The sequence below is a fragment of the Agrilus planipennis genome, unplaced genomic scaffold (genome assembly GCF_000699045.2).
Source record: "Agrilus planipennis isolate EAB-ADULT unplaced genomic scaffold, Apla_2.0 scaffold74, whole genome shotgun sequence".
Lineage (NCBI taxonomy): Eukaryota > Metazoa > Arthropoda > Insecta > Coleoptera > Buprestidae > Agrilus > Agrilus planipennis.
Window position 1 is genome coordinate 193,676 of NW_020438975.1, and position 26,673 is coordinate 220,348.

The 26,673-nt window shown below is 31.8% G+C and overlaps 3 protein-coding genes across 5 annotated transcripts; all 3 read left to right on the plus strand.

Annotated features, from left to right (window-relative positions):
- The first annotated feature begins 238 nt into the window (after positions 1 to 238).
- On the plus strand, positions 239 to 5,800 carry LOC108734837 (calmodulin-lysine N-methyltransferase). Of its 2 annotated transcripts, none has more exons than XM_018466532.2 (5): positions 239 to 405; positions 675 to 837; positions 987 to 1,323; positions 5,424 to 5,496; positions 5,583 to 5,800. In XM_018466532.2, the coding sequence occupies exons 2-5, from the start codon at positions 706 to 708 to the stop codon at positions 5,698 to 5,700; spliced, it is 660 nt and encodes a 219-aa protein (XP_018322034.1). In that variant the 5' UTR covers positions 239 to 405; positions 675 to 705; the 3' UTR covers positions 5,701 to 5,800. The 2 variants fall into 2 exon arrangements, with proteins under 2 accessions (XP_018322034.1, XP_018322033.1); XM_018466531.2 differs by lacking the exon at positions 239 to 405 and adding an exon at positions 426 to 623.
- Positions 5,801 to 6,842: 1,042 nt separating this feature from the next.
- LOC108734836 (huntingtin-interacting protein 1) lies at positions 6,843 to 10,455 on the plus strand. 2 transcript variants are annotated; one of them, XM_018466530.1, is made up of 10 exons: positions 6,843 to 6,930; positions 7,983 to 8,122; positions 8,187 to 8,450; positions 8,514 to 8,671; positions 8,729 to 8,790; positions 8,888 to 9,168; positions 9,229 to 9,548; positions 9,743 to 9,918; positions 9,983 to 10,065; positions 10,300 to 10,455. In XM_018466530.1, exons 2-10 carry the CDS (start codon positions 8,045 to 8,047, stop codon positions 10,372 to 10,374), a joined length of 1,497 nt encoding a protein of 498 aa, XP_018322032.1. In that variant the 5' UTR covers positions 6,843 to 6,930; positions 7,983 to 8,044; the 3' UTR covers positions 10,375 to 10,455. The 2 variants fall into 2 exon arrangements, with proteins under 2 accessions (XP_018322032.1, XP_018322031.1); XM_018466529.2 differs by lacking the exon at positions 6,843 to 6,930 and adding an exon at positions 7,581 to 7,786.
- A 658-nt stretch (positions 10,456 to 11,113) lies between these two features.
- LOC108734821 (huntingtin-interacting protein 1) lies at positions 11,114 to 25,388 on the plus strand. The gene is given in 27 exon segments (XM_025975454.1): positions 11,114 to 11,203; positions 15,078 to 15,231; positions 17,777 to 18,040; positions 18,106 to 18,263; positions 18,319 to 18,380; positions 18,439 to 18,713; positions 18,771 to 19,018; positions 19,081 to 19,259; positions 19,324 to 19,406; positions 19,477 to 19,683; positions 19,747 to 19,897; positions 19,960 to 20,268; positions 20,319 to 20,563; positions 20,911 to 21,063; positions 21,129 to 21,229; positions 21,401 to 21,630; positions 22,001 to 22,077; positions 22,079 to 22,133; positions 22,198 to 22,280; positions 22,343 to 22,549; positions 22,613 to 22,763; positions 22,826 to 23,134; positions 23,185 to 23,429; positions 23,777 to 23,929; positions 23,995 to 24,095; positions 24,267 to 24,496; positions 24,844 to 25,388. Coding segments are annotated over 26 exon segments (4,554 nt in total). The 5' UTR covers positions 11,114 to 11,203; positions 15,078 to 15,147; the 3' UTR covers positions 25,038 to 25,388.
- The last annotated feature ends 1,285 nt before the right edge of the window (positions 25,389 to 26,673 follow it).

Below are 26,673 nucleotides of genomic sequence, written 5' to 3' on the forward strand. Positions count from 1 at the left end.
ATTTTGACATTTTGTGTATCTCAAGGTACATATTTCGACTACTGTACCGCAGATGTCGCATCTAGTCATTGATTTAAATGTTGATGTTTATTCACATTAATATAATAAAAATACAATTAAAATTGAATAAAACAGCCGCTTAATATTAAGTTAATGTTTTATTTAAATTATATTTAGTTTAACGTGTCTATGAATTCATATATGAAAAAAAAATTAAAAATAAATTAAAAATTTTTGCATATTTGACACTAACCAGAAATTTTGACAGCTGCCAAAAAGGGAAGAGTGGTGGGAAGCAGTAGCTAAACTTTCCCTTTAATTTTAATTTATAAGAGATATGTGTTTAATGTAGTGTAAAATTAATTAATAAGCTTGTTGTGGGTGGCGGCGGAAACTTTTCGTAATGTAAGTACCTGCCTTTAAAAACAAAACATTAATTGTAGTATGAAAGTCGTTATAATGGGTCAATTAAACCTGTGTATAATAACGACAAAGTGATGTTTTAAGTTCGCTGTTATATTTAGATCGTAGTTTATTACCCAATTTATTTGTTAACCGGACGTATAAGTCGTTAGTTTGAGTCCCCCATTCTTTAAAAGCATGAAGGAAATATCTTTGAACCTGTAGGTAGCAATACAACATCCTGTAAAATTATTAACTTTATTGCCTTTTAGGCTTTTTATTGGGATACTTTTTTGCTAATATATGGACCAAAGTAATGCAAAATACGGTTTACACCCAAACGGCAGTATTGATTTAGACCAAGTGTTAAATTCTAAAAATGAAAGAAAAACTGCAGCCAGAAGACGATGGGCCATCTTAGCCAGGGCTCTAAAGGTCTGTTTGCTTGTAATTTTTGACTTGGATTTTTCGCTTTAGAAGTCACTTTGTTGTAGTATATAGTTCAGATACTTTTCTGATTTTGTTTTATTTTTGTGAATACTAAATCAAGTGAACTGATTTGGTGTTTTTTTTATATTTGTTAGAGTCCAACTGGCAGTGAACCATCCAGTCCAACTGATGAATTCTCTGTCCGTCGGATATCTTCCTTCATGCTTTTAACCACACAACAGTTGCCAAATATTCCCTTTGATGTGAATGAAAGAATGGATGATTATGTCTTAGAGCAGGCAAAAAAGCGATCGTGGTACAAATATTCCATGCACATTAACAATATCGAGTACTTTTTGGTTATTGGACATCGTAACAGAACATTCTCAGCTGAAGACCTCATGGGCTTCAACAACACAGGAAATATTTGTATTTGGCCATCTGAGGAGACCCTTTGCTATTATATTGGATCAAATTTTGATTTATTTGAAGGTAAAACGGTCTTAGAGCTCGGGGGTGGTATGTCTTGTATGGCGGGGCTTATGGTTGCTAAATATGCGTCCGCCAAGCACGTTCTGGCCACTGACGGCAACAAAATATCGGTTGATAACGTAAAAAATTGTCTTTACTTCAATAAATTCTCATGTCCAATAATGGCAAAAGTTTTGAAATGGGAAGATGTTAAAAATCAGAAAAACGCCATCAGTTACGATGTTATTTTGTGCGCAGATTGTTTATTTTTTGACGATGCTCGAAATTGTTTAATCGAAACGTTGTGGAATACTCTATCAAACAACGGGTTGGCTTTGGTAATGGCACCCCGAAGGGGCCTCACTCTCACGAAATTTCTTGGCCAAGCTCGCGAAAAGGGCTTCCATTGTAACGAAATTGTCAAATACAATGCGGTCGTTTGGGAAAAACACGAGATTTTGCTAGAAAACGACGATTACGATGAAGATATACATTATCCTATCCTTATAGAGGTGACCAAAACTAAGTGCCCTTAGTATTATCCACATTTATCAATATTATTATTAATTACTATAATACTTAATTATATATATTACCTATCGTACTGGTTAGGATTTAAAAAATGCAAGTATTTTTAGTCTAGTCAAATTATTAAAAGAAAAAGAAAAACCTTTTAACCTTGTCTGTGATAAACAATACCAATTAATTAGTTTTTTGTGTATTACTAGGTACTTATATCAGTCACGGGAAGTCATATACAGGGTGTAATTCTTTGAACACTTTTTTTTCGTCGTTTCTACTTTAGAAATAGTAATGGTTTTAAATATAGGGAGTTAATGAAGTATCATTGAAAGATAATATTGAAAATAGGGTAGTAAAAGACCGTCCATAAAATTTTTCATCCCATGGTAATCCCTTTTTCATCCTGTCACAGTAACACCACCCTCTAAATAACTCCCTTAAATATGTTCGTATTTTGAGGACGGTGCTTTTGTCTTTTTTTATTGAGGTATTACTTAAATTTCTAATAGAGAAATATTTTTTAGTTTTAAAAGTCTTCTCCCTGTATATGTTTACAGGGTCTTCGGGTTTGTCATATAATTAACAAACTACTTTATTATTGTTAGTCATTTTTCATCCCTATTTTCTTAAAGCACAGACGGAATTTCTGCTGTCTTTCCGTTCTTCGAATGACCAAATTCATTGTCACAACTAGAAAGAACTATTTGCTCAATATTAAGTAAAATGTCAGAACACCAATAATTTTAAAAAGAAACTAGTGAGCATTTCGTTAGTTTGAGTAGATAATTATTAGAAGAAGTCGATACATTGCTTTAATTGAGTATTGTACTTACTTCCTACAGATTGACCCTAAAATAAGACTTTTTTCCTCGTTATTATTTTGATTTATTTTCGATTATGTTTTATTGAAGCGATTTGTAATAATTATCAAAAAAGGATTTTTTCAATTTTTTCTTCATGTTTCAACCGCCAAGTACATTTTGTAGTTGATTTATGCCAATGATGAACTCAAATAATTCCCTACCAAATAATCTGTACTCGAATTTTCTATGATCAAATTCAGCAAAGTATGAAACTATTTTTTTTTTCGATCTTATTTTTGTTCAGAACTTTAAATTCGGCGAGACACATTTTAATTTTATTGGGTTTTTATATGAAAAAAGTTGCCTTTTTGTATATTAATATTATTTTTATTCTTTCGTTATGTTATTAAATTCTAAAAATGTGAATCTCAAAAAAGCGAGTCTTTCGAAACGGTAGCGATGAAAAATTAATTTTAAAAAGGCGCGCAGTCGGGTATTATTTTTATCTCATTATTACAATATTTTATTATCACACTGCTTGCGTCAGGCTGGACGGCTTACGATTTCGTTCGTTGTGTTGTCGGGCATTAATTTCATCGTCTAGTTGCTACTTCACAGAAATCTTTTGTCACCTTATTTTTATACGTTAAAAATTTTCTACAACAGTTAAATGCCAACAATAACAACAGTATTACCTTTGTTTCAGTTATAAATTGTTATTTTCTTAATGGTACGAATTAATGACATCGTTTGGCAGAAGTAATGCCATCTTTAAACTTTAATCTGTTTTTTGTATACAGGGTAGACCAAAATTTACCCTTTTGTTGTTACAAACTGGCGCAAAAAAATTGCACTATTACTATTACATCAGTTTTGTTTACTAATAGGATATGATAAATTTTGTTTGCGCTCTTATATTGGTCCACCTTGTATACCATGGAATTAAACTGTGAGGAAACAAAATGATATTTATAGATCTGTTTTTTTTTTGCAATTTTTAGCCTTTTTAATGATTTTTTATTTGAATTCTGTATCGTAAAATGAAGTTTATTAATTACATAAAATAGTTTCTGAATAGGGCCGCACGTAGTTCGCAGATATAAAGTCCGTACTTAGAACGACGATCGCAGTATGTTCTTTAATTTAATACTGTGTTACCTCACAGTATAGTTTACTATAATTGGTTAATTAAATGGTTCTAGTTATTTTATGCTAGTCGTAGTAGAGGAGATTATTTTCATTGTTATTTGAAGTACTTTGACTTTATTTTGTAATGATGTTAAAATATATGTATTATGTATATTGTGCCAAAAAAATACCGAATTATAGGTATATTTTTTCTTGTCAGGAATTTTAACAGTGAGTGATTGATTGAACAGTTTTGGCACATACAGGGTGCATAGAAAATATTACTAAATGATATTTAGTAAAAATGACTGATGATCCGTTTCATAATACTATTTTTTTTGTATTGTTAATTGTGATTGTGTTGAAAATTGAAAACGTCTCAAAATTTGATGTTATCTGTTTGTAATTTACAGCCTGAACACACTGTAAATTACCTATAAGTATTAAAATGTTAAATATTTTTTTATAAAATGTCTGGCAGAGGAATGTACTAAATATATATTTATTTTTTATATGCTTTTGTTAGTAGTATATGCAGATATACAGAGTGTCCTGCCATAACTCAAAATCAGTAAAGTAAGGGCTAAGCAGATGGGTACTAACGGTTGATAGCTGTCTTCTTTATCTTTTTTGGCGGTGGGGCACCCTGTACATCAAGATCTGAGAAACTTTATGTGTTAATTATAAAACACGTGCTACGTGTACAGGACTTTGATTCGATTCTGTGTTAATGTTTGACACCCTGTATACGACACGTGCTTAATGTCTTTATTTATTGTTCAGTTGAATCCTTTATTTTTATTAGTGTTGTACTTATTGTATTTCCATTCCGTGTCTCGTAAACAATACACTTGTACCTATGTATGTTTATAACTAGATGTTATAGCGCGTTGTTTGTATAATAATAAGTCGTCGGTAAAAATGTTTATCCTCAATTAATGCCTGAGGCTAAAAATAAACATTCTATCGACGAACATCTGGAATCGTTTTGATATTAAAGTTGAATGGGTTTGCCAATAAACAAATATCTCTTTCAGCGTTACAAATAAGTGTTTGTAGCCGCGGACGTAAGTGATGCCAATGTAATAAATTAAAAATAGACGAACAACGCGCAACATCCGTTATATACATTTATACCGAATACAAGGATTGAACAAATTTAAAGCGGGCATCTTCACTATATCCAAAAAGTCCTAAAAACTAGGGAGAAAAGGAGATTTACTTTCTATTTGATCAGTCCCTGTGTTAAAACTGAAAAACAAAACTATTGCTTCCTTTGTGCCAGTATTTTACATACCTATTAGATATGTTACTAATATACTATGTATTACTACCATTATCATTACTATTATTATTACATACATATACCTATACACGTATGTCTAGTCCATATCTTTGAAAATCTGTTGTTACCTGTTTTTACTCTATGTCATCTGTAAATATGTTACTATTATAGATGTGTTAGATTTGATCGTGAAGAGGAGAGAAAGTGTGAGATAGAGAAAGATTGTGCGAATTATTTTTGTTTCCGTAGTTATATATTAATATATACACACACACTATATATATATATTTGTAATGTTATTCGATTTTATTATTGGGATTGTTTGTTGATTATTAAAAATCATATCAAGAAAAAAAATCGGTGTTTTATTGTGACTTTTACAGGGCTGACTATTGGAAATCACAATCGAGAAAATATTGCGACTTTTGTAAATGTTGGATTGCTGACAACAAACCGGTGAGTACGTAGTGTAGTTTATTTTTCAACCCCCTGTATATGTATCCAAAATAAAACTAATTTTATTGATTGGATATTTTTTTAAGAGCGTCGAATTTCATGAGAAAGGCAGACGACACAAGAACAATGTTGCAAAAAGGATCAATACGATTCAGAGGAATGCCAGAAAGGAGGAACGGGAATCCCAGAAGACGGATCAGATGATGAAGCAGATGGAATCTGCGGCTTTGGCGGCTTATCGAAAAGATGTTGAAAATAGTGCAGATTTTTCTTCGGTAGCATTGAAAGAAAAATTGAAACAGGACAATTTGCAACTTAGCGACGCTAAAAAAGTTTGGCATGAGGCAAAATCGAACGAAGGCCACACATATTATTGGAATGTTTTAACAAACGGTAAGATAAATAATGTTAATGTTAAATTGACTTTTAAATGTTAGTATTAAAACTGAAGGTATCGTTTACATACAAATCAAACTAATAAACAAAATGTTAATCGAATTGCGCCAAGGCGTTTTTCAACATGTATACAGGGCGACCACATATCAGTTATTAGGCAGTTCAACATTTCAAAGCCAGTTATTCAAAAAAAGTACTAATATGAGTTGTTGTTTTTTTTTATGTTAGAATCAGTCTGGGAACCACCGAAAGAGGGTTACCTATCTCTTGCGGAACAGCGAGATGCAGCTTTATTAAAGTCCATGGGCTCTAATAAAACAAATATGGGACATTCCAAAGCATTACTTGATGACAAATTACGGTACAAAATATTTATAAATGCTCTTTTAAACTTATTTAAACAGATTCGTCTTTAGATCTCAAGAACATGAGAAAGAAATTGAAGAAGAAAGAGCGCGCCAGTTCAGGGAAAAATTAAAAGAGAGAAGGGTTGAAGATTTACCACCTGTTGTACATGCACCTATTATTCCACCAGGAAAAACAAACCCTTATGGACAGTGGCAAACAGTTACCACAAGGTAAAAAGACAGTCTCGTACGTTTTTCACGTGTTGTAACAATTTCCAAAAATTGATAATTTCTTCAGTTTTTTGCATTAAAGTAAAAAGTCCAATTTTATTTTGCTCTACAACTCTCGGGGGTGAATAGAAACAAAAATTAATACTTGTTAATTAATGTTTACGATAAAATAAAAATGTTTTTTATATGTATATTAATTTTTTTTATGTTATAGTGAAAAACCCTTACAGTTAGATTTACCTCAATTAGAACCGGCGTACGAGGTTCCGGTTTATGAACCCGAGCCTACACCACAACCAAAGGAGTTTAAGGAAAAGACTGTGGAAAGTCTTGGAACCGGCAATACGACGTTTAAGAAACGAAAAATCGGTATGGGTGCAAAAATGAATATAAGAAGACGAGCTGATGATTAATTAAGAGAGAAGTAATTGTAATGAGTTTTAAATATACATAATTAAGGGTAAGTTTATAATAAGTTGTTTTATTCCCTTCTGAAAGAATTCCTTGCGTGATCAAATAATAAATGCTTTTGAAGAATGAGGTAGCTATGGAGACTTGGGCTTTTAAGGCCATGGTTTTAAGGAATTTTTAACATTACATTGTCATATGAAACGATAATTACCATGAGTACAAATTTGTTGGTCCAAAGCCTTGTTGCGACACGCACGTCTAATCTTCGTATGCCCCTGTTTATTCCTGTTGCTGCTTCTAATATGTCTCGTAGCTAACCGTTTATGTTTCAGAAGGTGTCCTACCACCATCCTGCCTCTCCATTTCATTATTAACTTCCATGGCGCCTTCTGTTCTCTCACGGTATTTTTGTCATCCGCCCATAACACCACATCTCAAACGTTTCTAACTTTGTCTGAATTTCCAAATGAGCACAAATAAAAAAAGAATGTTTGAAAACATTTAAATTTGATAATACAGCTACTCCCATCGTAAAAAATGTTTGAAATTACTAGTTTGAAAAGGTATGTAGTTTTAGTTTACTTACCTTTATTAATAATTGCGTTATCAAAGGCTTTATAAATTCAAGTAGATAGTCATTATCTACTTGCTACAGGTACACGCTTTAGTACCAGTTAAATTTATCGGCGAGGTGATTGAGCGCAATGTACGACGATACAAAGATAAGTGACATTGTGTGTTTATTACTTTTCACCTGGAATTTAACAAAAAACTAAATATTGTCTATAGTTACCTAATTATTTATTTTTACGCAAGATCGAGTCCAACCTTAATCAGCAGAAAATAAAGGTGCTACATTCGATTATATTATATTTTCATATCAAGAATTTTTATTGGTGCAAAGTGTAAGTATAAAACACGTATAATTTAATAATTGCATGTATCACGTACCTGTTTGACGCTAATCGCAAATTATTAATTAGCAACAATGTTTAATGCTGTGAAATTTCTTTTTATCTGCTTATTTTGCTTCCTTACATTTTAATTTAAATAAATAAATTATTATTATTGAGATTTTAGCTATTTAATTTATATTTCCAGTGGCGTACACATGGTAATCATATAGGTTTAAAAGTCAATAAATAAACTGTTTTTATTCCAAAATGGATTCTACAAGTAGTTACAGAGGCCCTTATAGTATGGTGAATTTAATGGTAACAGAAAAGGATTATTTAAAATACGTAAGTGGTTTGTTACTTCATATATATTTTTATATTTATTACAATTAAATTCAAATCTTTGCAGGCACAATCAATTAATAAAGCAATAGTTGGCCTCGAATGTCCTGTTAAACCGAAGCATCTAAGGTTTACGGTAGTAGGGACTTTTCGGGAACAGGGGGCTAAAACTTTTTGGTCGGTAGCTCTCAGAGCACCCTATCTGGACGACAGGATTGTTGCATGGAAGCTTTGTTACGTGGTTCATAAGATACTTAGAGAGGGACATCCTTTATGTTTGGTTCACAGTCAAGCACACAAAAAAGAATTGGACGAAATGGGAAAACTTTGGGTAGACTGTCGTTGGTGTTGTTGTGAATCCGGAATTTTTTGAAATTATTATTTCTGATTGTAGAGACATTTGAGGGGCACCTACAGTCAGGCTATTAGACTCTACGCTAATTTACTTATCACAAAAATAGACTTTCATAGTAAAAACCCCAGGTTCCCTGGAAATTTGGTTGTCAACGACGACGAATTAAATTCAATACTGTCTAACGACATAAATAATTAGTAAGTGAGAATTAAGTATATTTTGCAGTTTAACCAACTTGAACAAATCTTCATTAGTTTTGAGGTGGCCGTGGAGATTTTTGATTATCTGGATCGTATCATAGAGTTACAATCAGCAAGTAAGTAATGCCATTCTCATCTAGGCACTTATTAGTTTTTTTAGACTTGTATTTTGTCATTTTGAAACAAAGTTAAACTTATATTTTTTTTTTTTAGTATTTGGCCCAATAAACATCACTCAAAACAACTCAGATTTTTTAAGTGCTGCAGACCAGTGTTTATTGTCACCAATCGTTCTTTGTTTGCAAGATGCCTCGAAACTGTACGACTACAGCGTCAAAATAATGTTTAAGTTACATTTAACGGTACCAGGTGAAGTCATAAGTGGTCATAGGGATCGTTTTTTAAAGGCTTTTCAGGAGTTAAAGGAATTTTACAAAAGGACCAATAGAATACCTTACTTAAGGAATCTTGTAACGGTGCAACATCTGCCTAACGTATGTTTTACCAGTTTTTATTAAGTTGATGGTAATTTTGTTATGTTTATTGTTGTTTAGGATCCTCCAGATTTTTTTAAAGAGAGCGAATTTTATTCCTATGTTACCCAAGATGTCACTTTGCCAGAAGAAGGTACTCTGAGTGACACGTCCCATTTTAGTAAATCCACCGAATCTTTAGACTTCAGTTACAGTCACCACGGTTCGAACGAGGGAACATTAATAGACATATCATCGTTGGATGATGAATTTCGGGGAAACCCCTTTCGCACTGACCATACACTTTCCCCTTCTGCACCAATATACGAACAGTTGAATTTTAAAAACGAAACAGAGAAGGATACACATACGCATGTAGAAAACGATGTCGAACTAATGAGGTGTGTATTTTTAAAAATTATGCAGGGTGTTGTGAAGTAGAATAATTTTAAAATATGCAGCATATAAATCAATTAAGGGTTAACATAAAGAATAATATCGTGAGACCATGTTTACAATTAACAACCATTTTTACTAAATGTTATTTACTACGTAACATTATCATTTAAAGTGCCTTTTTTATTTGGTATTTCAGAGGTAAACTTGATTCCGTCGTTCTAGAAAATCAAAGAAAAACTTTGAGTTTAGAAAGTCGAATTTTGGAACTTGAAGCCGAACTAGAAGAAAAAAATCGTCAGCTTACCATTGAAAGGCAAATGAGGGAGTCCCTGCAGAAAGCTGCCGTTCCGGAAGTTGTTTCTAATCAAACGGGTACTAACAACTTAATTAATGACTATAATTAAACGTATTTTTTGTATTGCTGTTTTTATTTCAGGTCGTTTTGGATTCGGAGAAGCAAACAAAATTACTGATCTCTACGCCAAACTTCGATTTGACTACATAGAAGTTCTGCGAAAGGTAAGTTCATAAGTTTATGTTGTAGTTTTTATTGTATTATAATTCTGTACTAAAAAGAGAATTAGGAAACCTTACTTATATATACATCACGTCTTCACGAGTAAAGAAAAATATTTGGTTAATTTGGTACACCTTTTGTTTTAATATTAAATCACATATTTCTTAAAATATGGCTAAAAAAGATATAAAAAAAAGTTTAATTTTCTTAATGTTTTTTTTTTGTTATTTATATAGAACGGGGAACTACAAAAACAGGTATTCGATTTAAAAACTAAACTAGCTGAAAAGGAAACGGAGTCCTTTGTTTAAGTCGTTTGTATGTATAATTTAAATAAATAGGTTACAGATATAAATAAAATTTGTTAATAAACTAATACGACAGTTACTACAGTTTTTCGTTTTGTTTATAACAAAATCCTTAATCCTTTTCCAATAAAACTAATGTTTTAGCCATATGTTTTCTAATCTGATTTAATATTTGGTTTATTTATTATTGATAGTACTTCATAAGTGTTTTTTCTTCAAATATTATACATAAAAGAAAAATATGAGTGCTGTCAGCACAGGGCAAAGTAGTATTACCTGGTTAGTATCAGCAATTTCTTATGCTTAAGTGTACGATGTGTTGCATACCTATTTACATATAGTTCCTTTAAATTTAATTTTTCAAACAATTTTTAACAAAGAAGGTGATAAAACAAATTATTCACAAAAGTGAATTTCGACCACTCGAAGCATGGTGTTAACAGTTTCGAGCTCACAGTGACTAATAGGGTGGAATATCTAGTATATATAACAAAAAGACATACAATACGTGTTATTTTCAAGTTTTGGCATCTGATCATGACTAGTGCTACATTTTGAGGATCACTGATATTTTACTTGTGGAGCTAACTTCACAGCAATATGTATGTGCGCGAAGTATAGCCTGAAGTTGCTCAGTTCGTGTTTGTCAGGGACGGAGTGTTGTAGTGTGTGGGAGTTGTTCCGTGTTTTTGTTTTCTTTATTGTTGTTTAATTGAAACAAATGACTATTTAGTAGTTTATAAGTGTTATGGCATCGTTATCGTTACCTAGAGTATTGCATCCACGAAAAACTAGCTTGGAAATTGAGAGGGAGAATTTCGAGAAGGCACAGGTGCGATAATTTTGTATACAATATAGGTTATTATTGTCGGCATTTAATTCCGCCGTTTCTTCTCTCCTTGTTTACGTTTTTTTTGTACTTGTAATTACTTTTAAAGAGACAAATTACTCAGCATTTCTTGCTTTCGTTGCCGAATATCCTAGAAACGACGATTTAATTAATTATTCGCATTTAAAACAATTCATGCGTGGGCAGAGGTGTGAAAACAGGAAGACAAATATTTGGTTGGCGTATGAGACATAATGAGAGCTAATTTCGATACCGCCTTTTTCGTAATTGTTTATTGATAACAATACAATTTAATTATTAAATTCCTTTTTCTGTTACAAAATGTTGCATTGCAACAGGGATTCAAAACCGAAAGCGTTTAATTTAATGAACGCATTTGAGTCCCATTAGTATATGCACATGGAACATACTTGTTTGTTTTTGTTACCATAAAAAAAATGTAATTGCTCTTATGATTATGTATGTCATGTCACTGACTTATTTTGCAACCATAAACGGGGATGCCATTAAGGAGAAAACGTCTATAAATTCGATTGTTATATATTAATTAGACAAAGATATCAATCACCTGTAGTTTGATTACAATGAGCTTACTTATCTAAGGTACCTAAATATTTTTCTCATCACCTAATGTGTAAATTTGCTAAATTACACAACTAATACTTTATCACTTGCAAGGGTATTATATAATCGAAGTTTCTAAAAAGTATTTTACAATTAATAAGACATACGGCTAATTCGTACACATTGGCAACGAAAATTTCTTTTAAAAAAACCTTTTATATGAAAGTACTTACCTAATATGTGTATCTATTAATTAATTTTATGAAGCTATTTTTAGTTTGTATAGCAAATTAATCACTTATTTCATCATAGCAGTGGCGTAACTGTAGGGGAAGAAGTAGGCACGTTGTTATTCTATTAAATAGTTTGTCAACGTTTTTATTGTATTTGCTTGCTTTTTGATTAAATGATTTTATCATTCCATTATTATCTGTTCGAGGGGAACTTTCTTTTTTCACAGTGTTTACATTTTCGGTCAGCACTGTAAGCGAATAGGGTGCAAAAATAGATTCTATAAATTCCATTTTCTGCGTATACAAAACCAGCTTAATTAACATGCCTCTACTGCCTATCTAATTATTTAGGATTAGGTATTTTAAAAATATTTTTTTATTGTTTTTTTTTTATATCTATAAAATATTGTATACATATTAAAAAATCATTAAACACCATATCCTTAAAAGATATGAAATTGCACATGTTAATTAATAATTTGTTTTTGCTGTCTCATCAAGGCTGTTTGCTTTCATTCATTAATTTTGTCGAAAACATACATTTTATGAGACTGTTTTACAAGAAATTCATGACGCAAATAAAAAAATTTCGTGTTTTGTTCTTAAAAAAATATAATTGATTTGTGATTTTCTTGAAATTAATTTCTTAATCAAATAGGATTACATGTAGGTACATATGTAGCAATTTTTCTGCTGATTCATTTCCAACTGCAACTAATAATAAAATTTAGTTTAGCGTTCCCTTGTCTACTTGTTTTTTTAACTGAAAAAAGTTCTCTGCTGTTTTAAGTAACACAATAAAACCTTGACCAATAAAGTTTACTAAATCGATTGTAATGTTTACGTAGGACAAAGCGTGAAATCGTTCAAAAAACGGAACAGCTAACATAAAACATCATCTAAAAAGGCTGTACGTTGGCTGTCTTTATTGATTTTGAACAACTTTATAGCAGATATATTAGCGTAATGAAAGTAGCATTTTAAACTGTTTTATAAAGAGATTGTTTCTTGTATGTAAAAATGAAAATTCTGTTAAAAGGATTTCATTAGCAGATATCAAGGTTTTTGCTGACTATATTTATAATTAGGTACATCTTATTAGATTATTTATCACCCTATTATGTCAGAAGAACATTTTAATAATTTATTGTGTGGTATTGTAAAACCTTGAAGTAGATTTATAATTGAAAGTAAACTACAAACGGTGTACCTGTGTGTTAGAAGTGAAAAATAAAGTAACTTACGAAATAAATTTGTTATTAGAATTCTTATTCTATGTAACTTGTTCTTCTGTTTTAAGTTAATGTTGGTGCAATCTTATTGTATGCGTAGACATACAAATTCGTTTACAGTTTAAGAAGCAGTTTACTTTTAATTTAATATTACTGTATATTATTATATCTAGTGTAACAACTATTTCGTTCGTTAACCTATTCGATTAGTAATGCGTAAAGTTTTTATTGGTAGTTTAATATGTAGAACACATTAAAGTAAACTCAATTTTTTTTTATTAAAATCTGTGTTTTGCTATGTAGATACCGGTATTTCAAAATCTCATGGGCCGCAAAGTGCACGAGGGGCTTCGCTTATTGCATTTATATTGTAGGTACATTTCAAAACTATTAAACGTGTTGAGTACTATACAATCAAAAATATACAAATAAAAATCAGTGATCCAGGTCATAGACCATGAAATTCAGAATTACCTATACCCAATATGGAGTTAGCTTTGTATCTACAACTGCGTGTCTTTACATTACTATATTAACATATATATTACAGATTAGTCATCAATTACAAGACTAACAGTTTTGTTATTTTCGCTATGAATAATTCACTTCCAGTTCTAAACTATCTGTGTAGACCTTCGAGAAAAACAGTCAAGGTTTAACGAGTACAAGGAAAAATAGTCATTCATTAATTTCAGCAAGTGTTTTTCAGAGTTTTTCGCAAATAGAGTTTATAACTATTATTGATCAAAATAATGTAAGATTATGTTCACTTACCCTTTTCGATATTTTTTTATATTTTATTATATTACAAAGGAACAAAAAAAGGTGTTGTATCGACTGGTAAATGAGCTCGAGTCCCTGCCAGGGCAGATAAGAACACATGATTCTGATTGTTTTAGAAAGTTCAAAAACTTTTAACACTCATTGTGAATAAATAATAATTTTTGTTAATCTTTAATATTGAAGCTTTAATCTTATCAATTCTTTATCTTGGTGATTGCAAACGGTTCTTTTTTAAATAACAAATTTTACTGCTAATTTAGTTTAATTCTACTAGATTAAAATGAATTGTTTATTTTCTTGTTTAGCAGGTGGTTGCAACTTGTAAGTGTACCACTCATGTGAATATGATTAACATTTAAATTGTCTTTAAAACAATAATTAGTTGGGGTATCGGGCACTACTTGCTTTATTTATTATAGAAAATATTTACTTATTTATTATCTCACTCTTTGTTTGGTTTCGTTTTAAATTAAGTGTACAGTATTTATATTACCTTACTTTTCTTTGTCTATTAGGTAAGTTTTTTTTTTAATTAAAAGAAATTTTCAAAGTTACTTATGTTTAATTTGTCAGTTTTAATAAAAATTATTTATAACTTAATGCATCCACCTTTAAATAATTAGTTTAGTTTTTCTTGAATTACAAACTAAATAAAATGTATGTGGTTTGTATTGTTGCAGTAATTTAATGTGCTTCAGTGAATCAAAATAACGAACTTCGTGCATTTGCAAGTGGTAATAAAAATAATTGTTTCGATAGCCAAGTACATACCTAGTTCGTTTATTACAGTTTTGCTTTAGTCTCTTTCTTACTACATACAAATAATAACATAGGTACTTACAAAAATATTTTCAATAGTTTCTTTGAAGTTTAATCAATACCAAATTAGAGTTTTAAATACATTTTAAAGTGCTTTGTTATGATAATGGACTGTGCATGTTAATTGTATTAAACTAGTTAATTAATTTCCTAATCTGTTTTCTTTAGGCTTACTTGTGCATTTTTACTAGCTAAATATATTTCTTTTCTGCTTGGAATTTTCAGACTGCATGATATGACTATTTTTTAATTTATTTATGACGCTTTTACTAATACATTGCATGGTTAATGGAAAATGGAAACTGAAAATAAAAGAAATGGTTATCCAACCTATAATATGGTTAATCTGATGGTAACAGAGAAAGATTATAACAAATATGTAAGTAGTAGTTGGTATGTAGGTAATGGGTGGATACTAATAATTTGAGCTTAATTTTTTTAATCAGTTATGTTTGAATGGTTTATTAGCATTTGTAAAATTTTTTTCTTCTAATTTTGAAAGTAACGAAAAGATACATAATTCAACAACATGAAATGGATACATTTTTACTTTGCCTTGTATGTCTAAAACAAAAGAAGGTTAATAAAAAGTTATGTTTAGTACTTTTATGATTTTTAAAAAATATTAGTTTGCCAGTTTACAAAAAGTTTGAGGTGCACTGGAACGAAGAAGCATTGACGTAGGTTCATTAAAAACTAATTAACGATGGTAATTTGTCGTCAGAGGTAAAATGGTATTCAAGTAGCGTGAAAAATGTAGTTAATGTGTTTGATTGTTTCTACCAAACTAGAGGCTTTTGAACTCCAATAATTTTTTTCTTATTTAAATTTTTATTTACCCACAGTAATAAATTTTGTAATATAAACATGTGTTTTAAATAACATTCATGTTTTTAAGGTTTATTTCTATTGGTAATGCAATAACAATAACTTTATACGATAAAAACTGCGATATATACATAAAAAAGTAGCAATAAACATCTGTGTGTGTTACGGTTTTTAGGCATCACATTGTTTCCTTTTTTGGTTTTCTTGTCTAGCTTTGTGTTACATGTGTAATGTACATCAACACATTGCGATAGCTGAGTGTGTTTTGTAATATTAGTTATTACTAGTCGCGGAAGTAGATAGGAACAGGAAGTCTTGATATACAACTATACTGCCTCTCTGAAGAATAACCAATGCTTGTCAAAAGTTTTCTATGATTTATTTAAAAAATTAGTACAATAAACTATACAAAAATTTATCTTAACTTTTTATAATTTATTATCTTGGAAATATTAATTGTCAAAACTGCGTGAAAACTACTGTAAACGCAGAATACGAGGGTGGATTGATAAGTTTCCGGCCTAACCAAGAGATGACGCCACTAGGCCTACCTTGAGGTGACATTCTATAGTACCATCCTTGGATAGCTTGTAGCTATAGTTTCAGCCCGATCTCNGAAGCAGGTGAGTTGTAAACTTGTAACGAATTGAAACATCCAACAGGAACCTCCCAAACAATTAGTGTACATCAAACAGCATTTAAATTTTCTTTGAGTTTTTCTGACTTTCTTGGGAAATCACTGAACGTACGTCTAAAATAGATTTATAAATAAAGATCGCGATTTCTTTTTGGATCTCATCAGCACGTCGCAGGCAGGTCCGACGGAACACAGACCAACTTTTACCTGCTGTCTTTACAGCGCGTTTTAGAAAATACCACAAATGGCGCGGTAAACGCCATCTGCAGTACGATGCTACATTTTAGGATTACTTATAAAAAATACCTTTTCATTATTTTCCTGTCGTTGTAGAGGAACTTGATACATCGAATATGACGCTTCATCAGGCGAAACGACTGGAAATGGACGCTCAAGGACCATATAGTCGTTTTGAGACAGGTAAATTTAAATAATGAATTTAAAAAGTCATTAAATGTCCTTTGTTTTTTTTTTTTTTTTAGAAAGGCGAATTACAGAAAAATGTAACAACTTGTAACAAACGAGTACAAGAGCTAGAGCAAAGTATTGTTGATTTGAGAGATCAGATGAAGGAAGTGGAACTTCACCATGTTAAAGAACAAGAAAAGCTACAGCAGTCCTCTGTAGAGGTGTCTGAAGAATTGGAAAATTTGAGGAGAGATAAAGACCTTTTTAATATGGAAACTGAAGTAAATACTTATTGCTCAATTACCTTTATGTAAGCGTAGGTGTAATATTTTATTCCTTTACAGGTGTTACGGAAAAGCATAGAAGATGCAAACAGGGATAAAAATGCATTAAACGATGAATTGATAAAAGTCAAAGCCTACAAACAGGACATTGAAGAACGAATAAGTGACCTTTTGACCAGCAACGAAAATCTACACAAGGAAATAGAGCAAAGTAATATGCTGTTACTTTACTTTACTATATTAGTCAATTAATTAAAAAAATAATTATTTTAGCGAGGTTGGATAATATGGATAAAATCAAAGAAATTCTCGTAAAATCAATGGAAGAGAGTGAAATTATAGTAAAGAGATCAATACATGAAATTGATAATCCTGCTTTGGCAGCAGTTACCTGTACCACCGACTACCTCCGAAGTCTAAAAGCTGGATGTTTGGAAGCATTAGATTCAGCCGTTTCTGGAAATCCATTAAAGAAATTATTTTTTCCGTTTTCGTAGGTTACAAGTTACTTTTTAAATAAAATAAGTAATTTATTAAATAAATATGTTTAGGTAAAACATATTTATGAGTAATAAGTTACAATTTTTTCGTGACATTAATCAATCAATCAATTAATTTTAGTAATTGACAATGCTATGCAATTTTGTAGTGGTCATTTTAATCTGAAAACCAAAAAGTGGTAATAATTCGCTATTTTTCAATTTTTCTGTATTGTTTTCTGTTTTATTTAGTATATTTCAAATTATAAGATGAAATAAATTTTGCAGGCTACTGCCATTCATAAAGCTATAAACAACCTCGAAGTGCCTGTAAAGCAAAAACATGTTCGTTCCGCCATCATTGGTACCTTTCGGGAGCAAGGTGCCCAGACGTTTTGGGCGGTTACCCTTAGGCTTCCATATCTCGACGACAGGATCGTCGCTTGGAAACTGTGTCACGTAGTCCACAAGGTTTTAAGGGAGGGACACCCCCTTTGTCTCGTACACAGTCAGAGACACAAGAGGGACATTGACGAAATGGGAAAATTATGGGTAAAATTATAACTCCATGGAACTATTGTTTTCTGTAAATTACAAATAAATTGTTTTATTCTTAGGTACATTTGAGAGATAGTTATGCTAAAATGATTAGGCTTTATTGTAATTTGTTAATGACAAAGTTGGACTTCCACAAGAGAAACCCGAGATTTCCCGGACATTTGGGGGTCACTAACGAGGAGTTAGAATCAATTGCTGCAGGTGACATAAACAATTAGTAAGTATAAGACAAAATCTGCATAATTGACTTTTCCAACTAATTTTTGTAATAGTTTTCAGCTATCTGTTGAAATGTTCGACTATTTAGACTGCATTTTGGAATTACAAGCAGCAAGTAAGTAGTAAATTTTTTAGTATCATTTCAAAATTGCTTCTTAACTATTTTTTTGCAGTTTTTGGTTCCTTGGACATGTCAAGGTCTAATTCAATGACTTGTGCGGGTCAGTGTAGATTAGCACCCCTCATTCCTTGTATACAGGACGCCGCAAGACTGTATGACTATTGCGTTAAAATATTATTTAAATTACACTCGTCACTGCCTCCTGATACCTTGTCCGGTCATCGAGACCGATTCCTTAAGGAATTTAAGGAGTTAAAAGCTTTTTATCAAAACACTAACAATCTTCAGTATTTCCGAAATCTGATTACCGTTCCACCTTTACCGGAGGTAACTAAAACATTTAAATAATGATTAATAGTATGCATATGTTTCTTTCTCTTGTAGAATCCACCGAATTTTTTGCTTCAAGCGGAATTGAGAACGTACGTTACCCAAGAGGTGACCGTTCCAGAGGAGGAAGAGCCAATTTCTGAGGCAAATTTAGTGGACACAACTGATAATAGTAATAGTAACAGTAACGACACTAACAGCCATGGTTCTTTATCGCCAGCTCCACCCCCCCATTATTTTGAACTTATTCATGAACGAGACATGTTGATAAAACATTTGCAAGATGAAATTGAAAGGCAACGGTAAGAAAAAAAAAACATTTGAAACGTTGAAGAGAGGTAAAGCTTTTCTCTATACTTTTCAGACATGAAACCAAAGCAGCGTTTAAGGAAAAGCAGAAAACATTGGCGAAATTGGAGGAAAAGGTGAACAGTTTGGAAACTGAATTAGCCACAAAAGAAAGTGAACTAATTCAAGAAAGGCAGATTAAAGAGGACCTATTTCAGCAAGCAACAGCAGTGGCCCATTCGCAGGACTCTGAACGTAATTAAAACACGCTATTCATTTTACCATAAATGGATTTTTATCTTTTTGTTTTTTCTTTTAGAGAAAATGAAAGATGAAAAATTTAACAAAATCAAAGACCTGTACGTTAAATTACGTGAAGACCATATAGTCGTTTTGAGACAGGTAAATTTAAAAGGACCTATTTATGAATTTAAAAAGTCATTAAATGTCCTTTGTTTTTTTTTTTTTTTAGAAAGGCGAATTACAGAAAAATGTAACAACTTGTAACAAACGAGTACAAGAGCTAGAGCAAAGTATTGTTGATTTGAGAGATCAGATGAAGGAAGTGGAACTTCACCATGTTAAAGAACAAGAAAAGCTACAGCAGTCCTCTGTAGAGGTGTCTGAAGAATTGGAAAATTTGAGGAGAGATAAAGACCTTTTTAATATGGAAACTGAAGTAAATACTTATTGCTCAATTACCTTTATGTAAGCGTAGGTGTAATATTTTATTCCTTTACAGGTGTTACGGAAAAGCATAGAAGATGCAAACAGGGATAAAAATGCATTAAACGATGAATTGATAAAAGTCAAAGCCTACAAACAGGACATTGAAGAACGAATAAGTGACCTTTTGACCAGCAACGAAAATCTACACAAGGAAATAGAGCAAAGTAATATGCTGTTACTTTACTTTACTATATTAGTCAATTAATTAAAAAAATAATTATTTTAGCGAGGTTGGATAATATGGATAAAATCAAAGAAATTCTCGTAAAATCAATGGAAGAGAGTGAAATTATAGTAAAGAGATCAATACATGAAATTGATAATCCTGCTTTGGCAGCAGTTACCTGTACCACCGACTACCTCCGAAGTCTAAAAGCTGGATGTTTGGAAGCATTAGATTCAGCCCTCACAGTTTCCTTCGACAAACCCTCAAATCTTGTAGCATCGTCATCTAGAATAGCCCACAGACTAGCGACGTTTTTACTGCAAGGAAGAGCCACATCTAACACTAGCCCAGACATCATGTTTGGAGAAAGTAAGTTGAACAAGAAAAAATAATTGGAAAATTAATTGCTTTCTTTGTAGAAATGGCTGATGCTTGTAAACAACTTGGTGAAAGTACAATTCTGGTTTTGGAGTCCCTTAGGAAGGGCCAATCAGCTGAAAAAGAAGTGGAATTGACGAAAGAACGACTAAATGGGGTATCTTCCCTTGCAGAGACCATTAGCGGTTCCTTGAAGGGTGAAACAGCGGAAAGTTTAGCTGATATGATAGAAAACGAAATGGCTGCCATGGATAAAGCAATTGAAGAGGCTGCGAAATTAATTCAGGTAATATTTTAAACCTAAAAGTAATGTTCACTATTCGGATTAATGTTTTGTTCTCATTTCAACTAGATAATTATTTGAATTATGACAAAAATAATATTTCCAAACATTAGCTGTATCGTAAGTTCAAATTAAGACTTATTTTATCGAGTTTTATGTTCTTTTTATTAGATAAATACCAAAAAAATTGTTTTATGTAAATTATTTTAGCAGTAGTGCTCTACAATATAGGCAACACGCTAAGCTTCGGTGATTGTCTTTTTGCATAACTTAATAAATAAAAATCTTCTTGTTGACACCATAATGCATTGAATTTGATTGAATCTTTTAAATAATTTATGTATTTACAGGAAATGTTAAGCAAATCTCGGGCTGCAGACTCAGGAATAAAACTGGAGGTCAACGAAAAGATCCTAGACTCTTGTACAACTCTCATGCAGGCAATTCGAATTTTAGTACAAAAAGCAAGATTTTTACAAAACGAAATTGTTGCTCAAGGAAAGGTAAACCAACAAACTATGATATTCATATTTTTATAATGTAAATTAATGTTTATTTTTTTTTAAAGGGAACTGCAAGTGCAAAAGAATTCTATAAGAGGAACCATCAGTGGACTGATGGATTTATTTCAGCAGCCAAGGCAGTTGCTGTTGCAGCAAAATTGTTACTGTAAGTTAATATTTAATTGACATACTTTATTTAAGCCCTTGCCTAACATAGAACATACATCAGTTAGCAGCATATTTTGGTAGATATTACGTATATCAGTTTGCTTTTAAAGAAGTCCTTCAATTTGGCCAGTGGCTTATCGATATTAATATTTGATATTTTTTGTTTTAGTAATGCGGCTGACAAAGCTGTTAGTGGACAGGGTAAGTTGGAGCATTTGGTGGTAGCTGCCCAAGAAATAAGCGCTTCAACCGCCCAGTTAGTGGTAGCTAGTCGCGTTAAGGCCAACAGAAACAGCGACAATTTACAACAATTGACGCAGGCGTCTAAGAGCGTTACGAACGCTACTGGAGGCGTCGTTGCAACAGTTAAAGACTGCAGTTCGCTCATAGATGAAGCAGGTGAGTTGTAAACTTGTAACGAATTGAAACATCCAACAGGAACCTCCCAAACAATTAGTGTACATCAAACAGCATTTAAATTTTCTTTGAGTTTTTCTGACTTTCTTGGGAAATCACTGAACGTACGTCTAAAATAGATTTATAAATAAAGATCGCGATTTCTTTTTGGATCTCATCAGCACGTCGCAGGCAGGTCCGACGGAACACAGACCAACTTTTACCTGCTGTCTTTACAGCGCGTTTTAGAAAATACCACAAATGGCGCGGTAAACGCCATCTGCAGTACGATGCTACATTTTAGGATTACTTATAAAAAATACCCATAAATGGATTTTTATCTTTTTGTTTTTTCTTTTAGAGAAAATGAAAGATGAAAAATTTAACAAAATCAAAGACCTGTACGTTAAATTACGTGAAGACCATATAGTCGTTTTGAGACAGGTAAATTTAAAAGGACCTATTTCAGCAAGCAACAGCAGTGGCCCATTCGCAGGACTCTGAACGTAATTAAAACACGCTATTCATTTTACCATAAATGGATTTTTATCTTTTTGTTTTTTCTTTTAGAGAAAATGAAAGATGAAAAATTTAACAAAATCAAAGACCTGTACGTTAAATTACGTGAAGACCATATAGTCGTTTTGAGACAGGTAAATTTAAATAATGAATTTAAAAAGTCATTAAATGTCCTTTGTTTTTTTTTTTTTTTTAGAAAGGCGAATTACAGAAAAATGTAACAACTTGTAACAAACGAGTACAAGAGCTAGAGCAAAGTATTGTTGATTTGAGAGATCAGATGAAGGAAGTGGAACTTCACCATGTTAAAGAACAAGAAAAGCTACAGCAGTCCTCTGTAGAGGTGTCTGAAGAATTGGAAAATTTGAGGAGAGATAAAGACCTTTTTAATATGGAAACTGAAGTAAATACTTATTGCTCAATTACCTTTATGTAAGCGTAGGTGTAATATTTTATTCCTTTACAGGTGTTACGGAAAAGCATAGAAGATGCAAACAGGGATAAAAATGCATTAAACGATGAATTGATAAAAGTCAAAGCCTACAAACAGGACATTGAAGAACGAATAAGTGACCTTTTGACCAGCAACGAAAATCTACACAAGGAAATAGAGCAAAGTAATATGCTGTTACTTTACTTTACTATATTAGTCAATTAATTAAAAAAATAATTATTTTAGCGAGGTTGGATAATATGGATAAAATCAAAGAAATTCTCGTAAAATCAATGGAAGAGAGTGAAATTATAGTAAAGAGATCAATACATGAAATTGATAATCCTGCTTTGGCAGCAGTTACCTGTACCACCGACTACCTCCGAAGTCTAAAAGCTGGATGTTTGGAAGCATTAGATTCAGCCCTCACAGTTTCCTTCGACAAACCCTCAAATCTTGTAGCATCGTCATCTAGAATAGCCCACAGACTAGCGACGTTTTTACTGCAAGGAAGAGCCACATCTAACACTAGCCCAGACATCATGTTTGGAGAAAGTAAGTTGAACAAGAAAAAATAATTGGAAAATTAATTGCTTTCTTTGTAGAAATGGCTGATGCTTGTAAACAACTTGGTGAAAGTACAATTCTGGTTTTGGAGTCCCTTAGGAAGGGCCAATCAGCTGAAAAAGAAGTGGAATTGACGAAAGAACGACTAAATGGGGTATCTTCCCTTGCAGAGACCATTAGCGGTTCCTTGAAGGGTGAAACAGCGGAAAGTTTAGCTGATATGATAGAAAACGAAATGGCTGCCATGGATAAAGCAATTGAAGAGGCTGCGAAATTAATTCAGGTAATATTTTAAACCTAAAAGTAATGTTCACTATTCGGATTAATGTTTTGTTCTCATTTCAACTAGATAATTATTTGAATTATGACAAAAATAATATTTCCAAACATTAGCTGTATCGTAAGTTCAAATTAAGACTTATTTTATCGAGTTTTATGTTCTTTTTATTAGATAAATACCAAAAAAATTGTTTTATGTAAATTATTTTAGCAGTAGTGCTCTACAATATAGGCAACACGCTAAGCTTCGGTGATTGTCTTTTTGCATAACTTAATAAATAAAAATCTTCTTGTTGACACCATAATGCATTGAATTTGATTGAATCTTTTAAATAATTTATGTATTTACAGGAAATGTTAAGCAAATCTCGGGCTGCAGACTCAGGAATAAAACTGGAGGTCAACGAAAAGATCCTAGACTCTTGTACAACTCTCATGCAGGCAATTCGAATTTTAGTACAAAAAGCAAGATTTTTACAAAACGAAATTGTTGCTCAAGGAAAGGTAAACCAACAAACTATGATATTCATATTTTTATAATGTAAATTAATGTTTATTTTTTTTTAAAGGGAACTGCAAGTGCAAAAGAATTCTATAAGAGGAACCATCAGTGGACTGATGGATTTATTTCAGCAGCCAAGGCAGTTGCTGTTGCAGCAAAATTGTTACTGTAAGTTAATATTTAATTGACATACTTTATTTAAGCCCTTGCCTAACATAGAACATACATCAGTTAGCAGCATATTTTGGTAGATATTACGTATATCAGTTTGCTTTTAAAGAAGTCCTTCAATTTGGCCAGTGGCTTATCGATATTAATATTTGATATTTTTTGTTTTAGTAATGCGGCTGACAAAGCTGTTAGTGGACAGGGTAAGTTGGAGCATTTGGTGGTAGCTGCCCAAGAAATAAGCGCTTCAACCGCCCAGTTAGTGGTAGCTAGTCGCGTTAAGGCCAACAGAAACAGCGACAATTTACAACAATTGACGCAGGCGTCTAAGAGCGTTACGAACGCTACTGGAGGCGTCGTTGCAACAGTTAAAGACTGCAGTTCGCTCATAGATGAAGCAGGTGAGTTGTAAACTTGTAACGAATTGAAACATCCAACAGGAACCTCCCAAACAATTAGTGTACATCAAACAGCATTTAAATTTTCTTTGAGTTTTTCTGACTTTCTTGGGAAATCACTGAACGTACGTCTAAAATAGATTTATAAATAAAGATCGCGATTTCTTTTTGGATCTCATCAGCACGTCGCAGGCAGGTCCGACGGAACACAGACCAACTTTTACCTGCTGTCTTTACAGCGCGTTTTAGAAAATACCACAAATGGCGCGGTAAACGCCATCTGCAGTACGATGCTACATTTTAGGATTACTTATAAAAAATACCTTTTCATTATTTTCCTGTCGTTGTAGAGGAACTTGATACATCGAATATGACGCTTCATCAGGCGAAACGACTGGAAATGGACGCTCAAGTACGTGTTTTAGAATTAGAGAAAGAATTAGAACAAGAAAGACTGCACCTGTCCGCTTTGAGGCGACGCCACTATCAGTTGGCGGGGGAAGGAGAGGGATGGGAACTGATACCGAACAAAGCTAATAATTAACAAGTAAGTAAAAAAAATTATGTGAACGTGTTGTTAGAGTTTAAGTAACCCAAAGAAATAATTAATAATTAAGGAACCAACGTAATAAAAAAATAACGATCAATAAAAATCAATAACACACTACCATTAATTAATGAATCAATTATATTAATTAGGTTATTGTTATATTTTTATGTATCTTATATATATATAAGAAGCAGTCCGTATTTCTTCGTACTCTTCATCTAATATGATGCATATGTATTTATTTACATTTACATATATATAAGTTGAACTTTTTATGTATGTATTTGTCTCGGTATACATAATGTTGTTTTGTATGTATGTATTTAAACATTAATTATACACTAAAGTTGCAACGCCGATTACCTAATTAAAAATTACCTTCAAAATTAATACTCAAACGTTCCCTTCATTTGGTCCCTTTATTTTATAATGCACAGCATCATATTTAATTCATATTTCAGATTTCATTGAATAAATTTGAAATTTGCCGGGTTCAAATGAATTATTTCACTGGGTTAAATTTGTTTTTCATTTTGTTTCTCTCAACTCAAAACATTTGTTTTCAAAAAGTACCATATTTGAAAACAACATTTTTCTGTTGGAATATTATTTTTAATCAAGTCTTTAATTAAGATATTACTTTTTAATCTATTGAATGGATATTTTAAATTCAATTATTCGTAACAATGTTGGTGAGGTAAGTGCTTACAAGATATTTTAATTAATTAAAAGGTAATTTACAAAATTCCTTAATTCTCGTCGCCTTCAACCGCTGACGTAGTCATGAACATTTTTAAATTTTAGGCAATGAAATAAACAAAAAAACTGTAATTTTATGTTGGTCTTATTAAACTTGAACAATTTTCAATTATAAATTGTTTTTGCTTGCTTTTAATGGAGGTATTCAATTTTAAAGCTGTGTATACTATTCTACCTTCAGCGTTTATAGCGCCACAACAATAATGTAGCGGCAAATTAATATGACTTATCTATGACTTTAGCTCTATAGATGCTGTTAGTTAACAGTTATGCTCTATGGTTTTGTTTCTAGTACAAAATTTCAAAGTTTCGGAGTGCCCGCTTTCCAAGCAACTGTTAATTTTTTAGGTAAATACATCTATTATACAATTAATTGCTTTAAATAGAAATATTTGAAAGATTTAACTCACTATTTGCTACATGATAAAATACGTAACGTTTATGTCTACTAAACATTAGTAACTTGGCTCATACTTTTAAAAACAATGATGGCTTTTATCCCTTTTCGAAATTAGCAAGTTTTAATTGAAATAAAATGTTTTGAGGCACAAATTACCGTCAACAAAACTGAACTTTTTCTTGAGAAATAAATAATTATATTTAGTCTTAAAACTGTTAACGTTCAATAATAAGAATAATAATGAAAGACTTGGTCCAGAAGAATAATTCAACTTTAACAAATAATATCTCCCAAAATATCATTTATTAAAAATTAAATACATTTCAATATAATATACTGATATCCTAAAAATATATCAACACATGGTTCCACTTAATTTCTAATATAACATATCATCATCTTTATAACAAATGTAAAATATTTGGCATGATACTTAATTGTACAAAAAAAACAGGCAAGTAAATCGCATAA

Bases quoted from the DNA above. Each gene is read 5' to 3' on its own strand.
- LOC108734837 (XM_018466532.2), top strand. From the start codon at position 706: ATGGACCAAAGTAATGCAAAATACGGTTTACACCCAAACGGCAGTATT. The intron at 838-986 runs GTCTGTTTGCTT...TATATTTGTTAG, and splicing joins TCTTAGCCAGGGCTCTAAAG to AGTCCAACTGGCAGTGAACC. The intron at 1,324-5,423 runs GTAAAACGGTCT...TGACTTTTACAG, and splicing joins AAATTTTGATTTATTTGAAG to GGCTGACTATTGGAAATCAC.
- LOC108734836 (XM_018466530.1), top strand. From the start codon at position 8,045: ATGGATTCTACAAGTAGTTACAGAGGCCCTTATAGTATGGTGAATTTA. The intron at 8,123-8,186 runs GTAAGTGGTTTG...AAATCTTTGCAG, and splicing joins AAAAGGATTATTTAAAATAC to GCACAATCAATTAATAAAGC. The intron at 10,066-10,299 runs GTAAGTTCATAA...TTATTTATATAG, and splicing joins ACATAGAAGTTCTGCGAAAG to AACGGGGAACTACAAAAACA.